The sequence below is a fragment of the Fukomys damarensis genome, unplaced genomic scaffold (genome assembly GCF_012274545.1).
Source record: "Fukomys damarensis isolate Sample0158 unplaced genomic scaffold, DMR_v1.0_HiC HiC_scaffold_25, whole genome shotgun sequence".
Taxonomy (NCBI): domain Eukaryota; kingdom Metazoa; phylum Chordata; class Mammalia; order Rodentia; family Bathyergidae; genus Fukomys; species Fukomys damarensis.
In genome coordinates this window covers 15,934,235-15,945,089 of record NW_022900937.1, presented here as the reverse complement: position 1 = coordinate 15,945,089, position 10,855 = coordinate 15,934,235, and the positions used below count along the sequence as shown (strand labels likewise).

The 10,855-nt window shown below is 49.6% G+C and overlaps 2 protein-coding genes across 5 annotated transcripts in view; both read left to right on the top strand.

Moving 5' to 3' along the window:
• The window catches only part of Ciao2a (cytosolic iron-sulfur assembly component 2A), a 40,969-nt gene extending 35,449 nt beyond the window's left edge, over positions 1 to 5,520 (top strand). Inside the window, exon 6 of the mRNA XM_010641189.3 lies at positions 5,505 to 5,520. Coding sequence (XP_010639491.1) covers position 5,505 — 1 coding nt within the window. The 3' untranslated portion in view covers positions 5,506 to 5,520. The remainder of the gene's footprint in view (positions 1 to 5,504) is intronic.
• The window catches only part of Dapk2 (death associated protein kinase 2), a 113,486-nt gene that overhangs the window by 12,310 nt on the left and 90,321 nt on the right, over positions 1 to 10,855 (top strand). For 2 of the 4 annotated variants that reach the window (XM_010641180.2, XM_019210153.2), the window contains exons 1-2: positions 1,248 to 1,312; positions 5,505 to 5,602. In XM_010641180.2, the coding sequence (XP_010639482.1) occupies positions 1,277 to 1,312; positions 5,505 to 5,602 (134 nt within the window). In that variant the 5' untranslated portion in view covers positions 1,248 to 1,276. Of the gene's footprint in view, positions 1 to 311; positions 346 to 1,247; positions 1,313 to 5,504; positions 5,603 to 10,855 lie in introns of those variants that run through there. The other 2 variants (XM_033756126.1, XM_019210154.2) reach the window with 2 other exon arrangements.

Sequence of the window (10,855 nt, the reverse complement as noted above, 5' to 3'; positions counted from 1 at the left end):
TGGGCTTGCTCCGAAGGAGGGAGGCTGGGTTTCATCTTCTGTCGCCACTGCTTCTGCCCTGGGCAGGTGATACTGCAGTGTCCCTCGCAGTGCGCCTCCTGGGCAGCTGTGCGCCCCGCTGCAGGAGCCGGGTGCCGGCAGCGCTGAGCACGCGGGGCACCCCTCAGTCGCTGCGGTCTAGGGCGGGGGCTTACAAGGGCGTCGTGACCGTCCCTAAGCGTGACCTAGAAGGACAGGAGCCATTAGGTAGGGCCTTGGGCCGGGCATGGGCGTGCACCGTGGCGAGTGTAGGTCTGGCGGACCCTACTCTAACTTGGCAATGTGTAAATGAGTTTCTCAGCCCAGGTAGGCAAGCGTCTCTAAGGCCGCACAGGGAGTGGCAAGAGAGGGGTGAGCACTGGGCAGAGGCAGTGGGGGCTGCTGCGCTGCTCCCGACTCTGCGCCCACTGCTTGTGCAGATATTTCAGGGGAGTCTTGTTGACTGAGGCGGGCTGGCACCCGAGCTGCTTCTCTCTTACCTATTTCCCCCGAAGACTAATCTGGCACAGACAAGAACCTCACTAATAGCCCAGCAGTTTACGCAGGGGGCCTTGGGCTGGGAGCAGGGGTGGGGATGTGGCTGGATATCTACTGACCCCGGGCCAGGTTTCTGGCTAACAGGATGAGACCTGAGCTGACTCTGATCACCTCCAACTTGGGAGATGTGGGGTGTACATGTCTGCTCCCACCCCAGCTCTGCATCAGGGATTGTGGTGCTCCGGGCCTGGGCTGGCCCGAGGGCTGTGATGTGGGGCCTCCTCCTGCTGTTGGTAGCATCCCCTGCGGCTGGTGTGGCGGTCCCTAGTGCAGGTGTGTGTTGGCGACGGTCTTGGGTGTTTGGCTACTGCTGGCCTCTGCCTTGGGTGGTCCTTCAGTACAGGGCTGACTTCTCAAGCCTGCAGGGAGGGTGGTGGTACCTATCACACAAGTCCTGGACCCTGGATGGGCTGGCCCTGTGACTGTCAGCAAAGGACTTCCCCTGTCTGGACCTCAGTTTCCTCCGTTAGTCGGACCAGTGAGCAGCACCAGATAGCTGTGGTTTCCAGCTTTTGTTTCACAGTGCATTCTTACCCAGTGTGCAGCGTGGCCAGTGTGGAACAGCTTTGGCTCCCTTCCTCACCCCGGGATCCTGAAGCAGAGTCTCCAAATTCCTAAACAGGTGCCTGAGGTTCCTTTTGTGGGGTCTTAGGAGATCTGTGTCACCGCCTGGAGAGTGATCTGGGATTATGGAGGTGGCATGAACAGGAATTCTAAGGACTCCATTAGGAGAGAGGTGGGTATCAAGATGGCAGCTCTGGACTGATGATTTGCTCCCCTCAGTACAGCACAGCTGTGTCCTCCCTGTGCCCTGAGGTTTTGGCTTTTCAGGGCCAGACAGATGCCTCTGCCCCGGGTCCTTCTCTGGATCCTGGTTGGGGACTATAGTTCCACCCTAGAGTTTCTCCTCTTGACTTTCATATTTGTAAACTGATCAAGTAGAAATTGATCTTTCGGGTATTGGGAAAGGGCTTCCAGCTGTTGCCAGTTGTTTTACCTCAAGAGGTCTTTGAATGCACCCGTGGACATCAACTGCAAACCAGTCAGTATTACAGAGTGCTGCTGTGTGCCACCTGATACCTGGGGACAGGGGTGAGAATATGACAGTTTTCCTCACGGCCCCAAGACAACAGGTCGGAGGGAAGGAACTCATATGGATTGGGATTGTCCAGTGTGGTAGTCAGCTTTTTGTCACTATGACAAAGTACCTGAGTTGAACACCTTCACAAAAAAAAGATGTATTTTGGCTCACAGTTTTGGAGATTTCAGTCCATGGTCACTGAACTCCATTGTTTCTGGGGCTGTGCTGATACAGAGGATCATAGAAGAGCCAGAAGCAGAGACACTGAGAGAAGGGCTAGGGAGAGGATGTACCCTTTTCCTATGGCGGACCTACTTCCTATAGGTCCCCTGCCTGAGAGCCCATTCAGCTGTAATTTCATCAGTTGATGAAGATAAGCTACTAAACTGTTCAGGGTGGGTTTAAACTTGTGATCCTTCTACCTCAGCCTCCAAGAGTGCTGGGATTACAGGTGTGTGCTGCCACATCCAGCTTGGGGGACATTTTTAACCCAAACCATAACATCTAGGAACCATTTAAACATTTCACATATGTTATCTTCTATGTCCCATAAAGTAGATATTAGTTTAATTTTTAAATATAAAATAATACATCCCATATACCCAGGATACAACCACTCAAGTTAAGAAACAAATTTCTCAAGACCTCGAAGCCTCGAGTGTCCCCTTTTGGGTCACCACCCCACGCCAGTAGGAACCACTGGTCTGACTCCAACACCATAGATTTAATTTATGGAATCATACAGTATGTAGTCTTTGACATCTTTTTTCTTCCATTCAACTTGGTGTTAGTGAGACTCATTCCTATTGTAGGAGGGAGCAGTAGTTTGTTAATTCTCATTGTTGTATAATAGTTCCATTGTATGGATAGACCTCAATTGATCTATCCATTCTTGTATTGTTGATCATTTGGTTGTTTCTAATTTTTAGTTATTGCTAATAGTGTTGCTGTGAACATCCTAGCACAGAACATTCTAGAAAATCATTGTGCACATTTCTCCATTTACACAGCCGTTTTCTGGCATGGTGAACTCCAGTGTGTAATCCTGGGCAGTGTTGGAGCATTCTAGTTGCTTCACATCCTCCCCAAGAGCAGGCTTTATGTGGGACCCTTTTCCATGGAATTAATTTGAAGCTCAGAAATGTTACTTGTGTATGATTAAGAACAGTGCATTCCTAAGAGGCAGAACTGGAATTTGAATCCAGGGCTCTGTGACTGTGAAACTTGTGTTCTCTCCCTCTGAGGTCGACATGGACATAGGCATAGATTATATTAAGAGACAAAATGAGAAAAATTCTAACCTTAAAAGGGTATGAAGGGCCGGGGATTTAGCTCAGTGGTTCGGTGGCCTGCCTTGCAAGAGCAAGGACCCGAGTTCAATCCCCGGTACCAAAAAAAAAAAAAAATGTTTAGAAAAAAAAAGTGTATGAAGAGGGCCGGGGATTTCGCTCTGTTTTGGCTGTGACATGGGATATGTGAAAGCTAGGCATGATGGTGCATGCCTGTGATCAACTGTGAGGCTGAGGCAAGAGGATCCCTGTGAGTTTGAGGCCAGCTTGGACTACATAGTGAGCCCCTGTCTCAAAACAAAGAAACAAAAATAGGCTCTGTGGGAGAGGGAGCTAAGTCTGGACAGGTGAGATGAGGCCAATCAGTTTAACCAAGTTTGTTCTTTGAGGGCTTCCTTACCCCTGCCCCTGGTCAACCAGGAAGTGGAGCCATTTACTGGGCAACTGGGCTTCTCCAGAGATGACAAATGGAGCCGGTCTCTCACCAAACGAGAGACCTTAGCCGTCCCTGGAACCCCTGTCAGGGTTTCTGTCTACAAAATCTTTTAGAGTTTTCTGCTTATATGTCTACCGGTAGCTGTGTGAAATTAGTATACCTGATCCCAGTGGTTTCTTTGGAAGAATTTTTTCAGCAAAAAGATGGTAGACAGTGGTTCCATCTTCCCCACTGGCTTGTCTCAGAAATAGCTTTGTCAGCATGGTGGGTGAGGGTAGGGCTGGCTTCTGGTTCTGGTCAAGCCAAACCTGCTGGAGAAACCCCAAAACTGTTTCCTGAGAAAGAAACTGAATTGGTTGCCTCAACAGCGTGGGAAGCAGAGACATAAACAATGGTCTGGGGTGAGTCAAATAATAATCATGCTCTTTATGTGTGCGGCAGTTGCTGGTCTTATCACAGCGGAACTCCACTTGGAAGTAGGTGTGAGTAGGTGACACAGAGAGCGTCATCCCTGTTGACAGAGAAGGGACTGAGGCCCAGAGAGGGTACCAACCCGCTTCAGCCCGGGGGGCGCTGCTGGGCCGGCCCTTCCCAGTGTCCCGTATGTGCTCAGGCCAGTGGGGACCAAGCAGGGAGGCCAGTGCGTGAACATTTGCCAAGACTAGGAGGTGAGTTTGAGAGTGAGGGGGCCCTGACACAAGACTAGCACCAGGGGGTTTGCGGGGATGTGTGTGCCTCCACAGAAGGGAGGTAGCATCTGGTTTGTGGGGGACAGAGGTGGAGGGAGGGATGAAATGTGTATGTCCCCTGAGAGACTAGTTAGGCACCAGTGATGTGTCCTTATTTCGGAATGGTGCCTCCGCTGGGCCTGGTGAAAATAGTCTTCTGGGGCTCCTGGGGCCTGGGCATGGTTGGCATCTGATTGTCAGGCAGGAGAGCTGTCCATGGCAGCCCAAGGGGATCTCCCAGAGATCTTCACTAAGTAATGACCCCAGGAAGCAGGTCCGGGCTGCTAGCTTTGTCCTTATGATTGGCCGTGGGGTGCTGCTGGGGTGGCACATGGCTGTCCCCGGAACTGGTGATCGCAGGGTAGATAATGCACGATGAGCACACCCCTGGGCTCTCCCTGAGGTGCCCTGGGTGGGCAGAGCTAACGCCATCCCACAGAAGAGGAAACCAGGGCCCCAATCCCAAGTCATGAGGTCACGGAGCACATTGTAGGCAAAGCTGGAACCAGCCCCTCAGTCCCCTGACTCCTGGTGCCTATTGAAGTTTGTCACACTGTTCCCTCCCATTTTGGGAGGATGAGAGAGTGTTTGCCAATCCGTCCAGACTTGCAATCCCAGAGGGGGTGTAGGTCATGATAATCCCTCGCCTTTGTCAGTGTTTAATCGTTTACAAAACAGTCTCAGGACTTGGACTTGGCTCTTCCAGTATTGGCTCTATTGTGCAGATGAGAATGTTAAGACTGACAGTTTAACTGTCTCACGCAAGTAAAACTGGGACTTGAACCCGGGACTCCAGACTCAAAAATGAGTGCTTTTATTACTGTACCTCAGCTGCCTCTTTTCCTAGTGGATGTGAATAGCTGAACTTCGCCAGTGATCTGTTTCTTTGAACTTCTGCAGACAGATCTGAAGATGCAAAGAAGACTCTTTTTCTGTCCCCTTAGTAAATGTGATTTATGTTCATTTTGCTAGCACATATGCTTAACAGATTTGAATTAAGAGCTGGGCGTAGTGGCGCATATCAGTAATCTCAGCTACTCAGGAGGCTGAAGTAGGAGGATCACAAGTTTAAGGGCAGCCTGGGCAAGTTAGTGAGACCCTGTGTCAAAATACTTAAAAAAGGACTGGGGATGTAGTTTGGTGGTAGAGTGCTTGCTTAAGCAATGCAAGGCCCTGGGTTCAAGCCCCAGTCCTGGGGGAAAAAAATAAGTTGAATCAAATAAGAACCAGACATCATTGGCCACAGGCAAGAAGCTGCCTGAGTAGTGCAGTTCTTGTGGAAGGAGCCAGGCTGGGGATCACTGTGAAATTATCAGCTGCCTTGTGGCCCGTGACTTCAGACGTGGACTAAATGATGTCACGGTGTCCTAACATCAGGTCTCTCCCCGTTTCAGGCTTGTAGGGTCCAGTCCTCCATGAGGAGCCCAGACATGGAGTCATTCAAGCAACAGAAGGTAGAGGACTTTTATGACATCGGCGAGGAGCTGGGCAGGTAAGAGGCGGAGTGGGAGGTGGAGGGGCGAGATGGAGCTGGTTGTGCCTCTCTTGGTCTCTGTGCATTGGTGTCATAAAGTGTGGTCTTGTCATAGGCCCACTGGGAGGCTCTAAAACAAGCCCAGGTTTTATTCATTGTCATGAGTGACTCTGTCATATCTCTGGAAATAAGGTAGAAGGGGCTGGAGTTATTGAGATCTGTGTTTTCAGCATAACCTGATGGGTGGCTGTGGCAAATCATAATGATTCTTTGTTGTCATTGTTTTTGTTTTGTTTTGGTTTTGGTTTTGGTTTTAGTTTTTGAGACAGAGTCTGGCTGTGTCGTTCAGACTGACCTTAGACTTACTATGTATATAGCCCAAGCTGACCTCAAACTTGCAGCAATCCTCCTGCCTCAGCCTCCTGATTGCTGGCATTACAGATGTGCACCACCACACCTGGCTTGGCTTTCTTCTAACAACTGCTTATGCATAAATGCTGTTTAGTGGTTATAAAGCCCTAATACTGAAATCTCATTCTCAAATAATATGTGGAATAGGGGTTCTTTTTATTCTGGATTTGCAGAGGAGGCTGTGGCCCAAAGTGTAAGCAAGTTGCCCAGAGTTGCTGAGGCAGTAAGCACTGTAACTCGAGTTCTGGTTGTCTGGTCTGTACCTGCGTACCCGTCCCTTTTGCCTCCCTTGAGCACAGCCCTTGCACACATGCTCACCAGGTGCCCACCCTCACCTTTCACACACTCTGGAGAGTAAAAGCCTGGCGTGAGGTCTGCTGTGTGCAACAGGCCAAACAGGAGTTCTTTTCCCTTCAGAGAACTCTGGGTCAGGACTCATTCTCTTCTTTTATTTTAAAAAACAAACAGAAAGATCTTCAAAGCCAGACGCACCTTGTGCAGAGGAAAATGGGAAGTGGCAGGTGCGGCCGTTCAGGGAGTGTCTTCCTGGCTGGCTGGGTGGGGTCCTTGGGTCTCAGGTGACTCCTCTTCTGTTTGAGACTGGCTGCCACTGCTGTGGGCCTGCAGAAGGAGCAACAGGAAGGCAGAGGACCAAAGGCTGGGTGCTCTGGAGACCAGGTTCCTCCAGCCCCAGGACCCTCTGCTCTCGGGAAGTGGCATCCTCAGCAGCAGGTCTGGGCAGCGCCCCCACCCGGCCTCTGGTTTGGGGGCCTCACGTTGGCCATGTCCTGAGTGTAGGCTCTGCGCTAAGTTCAAAGATGGCGTGCAACCTGTTCTCTGCCCCGCTGAAGCTCAGCCTGCAGAAGGGCAGCCGCATGCACAGTGACAGGGCAGAGTTGAATTAGACTCATGTCAGGGGGCAGAGAAAAGGAGAGACTGGTGGTGCGGGGGCTCTGAAGGAGGAAGTAGAAGCAGTTTCCTAGGAAGTTTGTGAATTATTCCTTCATCATCCTGTCTCTTGCCCACTCTGGTTGTGAGCTGTTAAAATGAGAAGAGATCTCCTGTGTTCTGGTCCTGCCCACAACAGATGGGAAGGCCCTGTACACTTCCCAGTGTGGGGTCCTCTGTCTCCCCACCTGTCTAAAGTGCTAGCCAGAGCTAGGTATGGTGACACGTGCTTGTAATTTCAGCACTGGGAAGGCTGAGGCAGGAGGATTGCTGTGAATTTGAGCCAGCCTGGTCTACATAGTGAGTTCAAGGCCAGCCTGTACTACTGAGTGAATCCCTATCCCAAAAATCAAACAGAGTGCTCGCCAAGCAAAATGTGGGTAAGAGACTTGTGCAAGGATTTGTGGTCTGGAGGCCAGGGATGATGACCATTGGAGGGCCTCTCTTCCAGGACCCTCATTTGACATTTGTAGAAACTCGGGCTCAGAGTGGGAAAGGGGAAGGTCATAGAACAGGCTGGAACTATAGTGCCTTCAGGCCAACCATTGAGCTTGTGCAGGCACAGCCTTCTCTCCTTCGCTGACAATATTAAGGATCTACTGTGTTCCAGACACTGCCCAAGGCAGTGGTGAACAAAATCGATCATCCCTGCCCTCTTGCAGTGGGTGATCCATTGATGGAGACAGCCATCAAAATGAACACAGAAGGGTGATGCATCATACGGTGTGTGGAAGGCCAATTTGATTTAGTTTTTCTTTTCTTTTGGGAGACAAGTTCTCACTAAGTTGCTCATGCTGGGCTTGAACTTGCATCAGTCCCCGAGGAGCTGGGATAACAGGCATATATCGTGTGCATAGCAAGGCGGTTAATTAGAGAACTGAGGGGTAAACGTGCAGTAGCATGGCAGGGAGAGTCTCACTCAAGGCAGGAAGAGCCTGAATCTGATGTTAGCAGGAGGACAGGGTGGCCTTAGAAACAGAGCCAAGGCCAGGAGGTGCTAGGTGAGATCGGAGACACAGGTGGGGACCAATTCAATCGGCAAACTCCCTGCCAACAGAGAATGATCACTAAGTTTGGCCTTTGGGGTCACAGGTCTTGGGGACTGGGGCCTCTTCCATGCTGTGCAACTTTGAAACAGCTTACTCAACCTCCGAGTTTCAGTTTTCTCATCTATAAAATTTGGCTGATGACAGTACCCACCTTGTGTCTGTGGGATGAGATGCGATCCTTGGTCCAGGTGATGGACCCACACTTGAAGTCAGCATGGGTCATCCAGGTCTTGGGGCTTCAGCCTCTGCACCCCCAGGAGGAGGGTGTGAGACCTTGCAGGAAGCATGGAGGGGTCAACTGGATCTCTGGGGTCTGTATGTTAACTTGCTTCCTCTGCTCGTGAGGACCCTAGGCCACACTTAGGGCCATCTCGCCGATTTTAGCTCCTCATTGAGTCCATACTACGCAAAAGTGCCCACGAACAACAACCTGCTGCACAAGAAGGTTGTGACACTTGCAGGCGCAAGGTTGAAAGAAAGGGTAAGTTTGGAATGAATCCATGGTGCTAAAAGTCAGAGTGGCAGCCATGCTCAGGGAACTAGAGGTTGCAAGAGGGCATGGAGGGCATTTCTGGAGGTGTTATTCTGCAGGTGTTCTTCTGTTTCTGGATATGGCATGCTTGTTTCACAGAGGTGTCTGTGAATGCACATCTTGATGTACATGTAAATGCAGATTTTCCTGCACTTTCTACCCAACCTAAACAGTACTAACAGAGACCCTCAGCTCCATGCCTTGTGGTCTGTTGCAGAATCATGTTTCTGATTCCCTTGGAGGCCTTTTCTTGCTTCTCCTAGAAGGAAGAGTAGAAATCTGTATAAGAAAGCCTTGGTTTGGAGCAGCGTTCCCTGGCCAGAGTGGCCTTTGTGCACCGGGAAGCCCACCTAGCTCTGTGTATCTTGCCTGATTTCTAGCTCCCAGAGCTGAGTGCAGAGTCTTGGCTGTGCTCCTGGTTTTGACACCAGCCTGCTTGGGATGTGGGAGGATGTCTGCTATTTTCTGTACTCGTTGGAGAATGTAGGCCTGCAGATTTTTGGCCTCTCCCAGCCTTGGTAGACACTCATAGAGCAGAGCAGGAGAATATTGATCAGGGCTCATAAACAGAAGCCCATTCACCCTCTCACTTTGTAGACGGGGAAAAAGATCATCCAGGGTTACACAGTGAACTGGCGATGGAACCCTGGTGGACAATGGTGATCTGGCTCCTGGTTTAGGATGTAGCTGTCATACCATAAGGAGCCCCAAAACACAAAATCATTTTTTCTTTAATTCGAAAGCTTTTGGGGAATAGGATGACTTGTAAAGTAGATTAGTCTTGTCTGTTTGATTTGAGGGTAGGGGAGCAGGACCAGAGTTAGGAGAGTGAGCGTTTGGAAAGCTGTGTTGTTCCCTGGGAGGGGTTCCTGGTTGATAGGCCCAGGAATGGTTTCATGGACCTCTACAAAGATCTATGTGAGCCTAAGGATATAAAGTAATTTTATATAAGCAACACAGGATGATCAATGATTTTTTGTTTCCAATTCTTCAGTTACTTTGCCTTACTTGAAGTTCTACTAGTATTATGATACTGACATGAAATCCTAAAGTGCCCCTGCTAACCTGGATATCAGTAAAGATTTAATCCAAATCTTTGGAAAAGAACTGGAGAAGGCCAGTGATTTATTCAGGGGTCAAAGAGCAAGTGATGTAGGAGGTGGAACTCAGAGGAAGAAATTTCTCAATCACATTGCATTGATTTAAACAAACAAGCAAGCAAGCAAACAAACAAAACCTTACGTAGGTTTTGTGAAAGTGTGCATCATAGGTCTGGCCACTTGGGAGGCTGAGGCAGGAGAATCACTTGAGCCTAGGAGTTCAAGACCACTATGGACAACATAACAAGACCCCGTGTCTCTAAAAAAATGAAAAGAAGACAATTTAGAGCCAACAGAAGGCCACCAGCATTAACCCAACAGCTATTTTACTTGAGTCTTTCTAATATTTCAAGGATAATTCTTATATTCTCCTCTTCACCTGAATGAAGTATGTGTCTTTTCGTAGAGTTCACACTCCCACAAGTGCCAGTAGGCTGGGGAGGCCAAGAGGAGCAGGAGCAGCCCTGGTAGCCTGGGGCAGCCCCCGGAGCAGCTCAGGCCCCTCTCCTGTTTGTGCTGGGCTGTTCGAGGTAAGCCTGCATCCATTCTCCTACTCTGAGCCCCGGGAAATCACTAAGACTGAGGCTGTGACTTATGTTTACCCCTGCTGTTCCACTCATTCTTAGAAAATGATACTTTTCCCCTAAGCTCCAGATCAAATGCTGATGCCCTGTGAATCTGCTGTGTCTACCCCGTTCCATCCGATCCTCCTCTGCTGCAGTGAATACCTTTTATTCTGGTTCCCCCATCAGACTTCCTACTTACAAGGCTTTTCCTGGTCTTCTTCCCATTGGACTGAGGGTCACTGCAGGCTGGGGCTCTGCATTTCAGCCCTTCCCCATCTCTCTCCCGCCCTGGCGTCCCTCTTAGGCCTTTCACACTTGATATGTGCTCAGCACCCATAGATCCTGCAATTTAACTGCAGCACCCTGGAACCCATTGGGATCATTCTATACAGGGAGCCTCAGAGTCCAGGAAAAGCCAGGACTTCTCAGGAACAAAGTGGGAAACAACACAAAAGTTACTTCCATTTATTGCACACCCGCTATTGTATTTTTTGGAGACAGAATTTCTCTGTGGCATTCAGGCTGGCCTTGGACTCACTATGTAGGTCAGGCTGGCCTCAAATTTGAATCAGTCTTCCTGCTTCAGCCTCCTGCATGCTGGGATTACAGGTGTGTACTGGCCTGTTGTATTTAATTTTTTTTTTTTTTTTTTTTTTTTTTTTTTT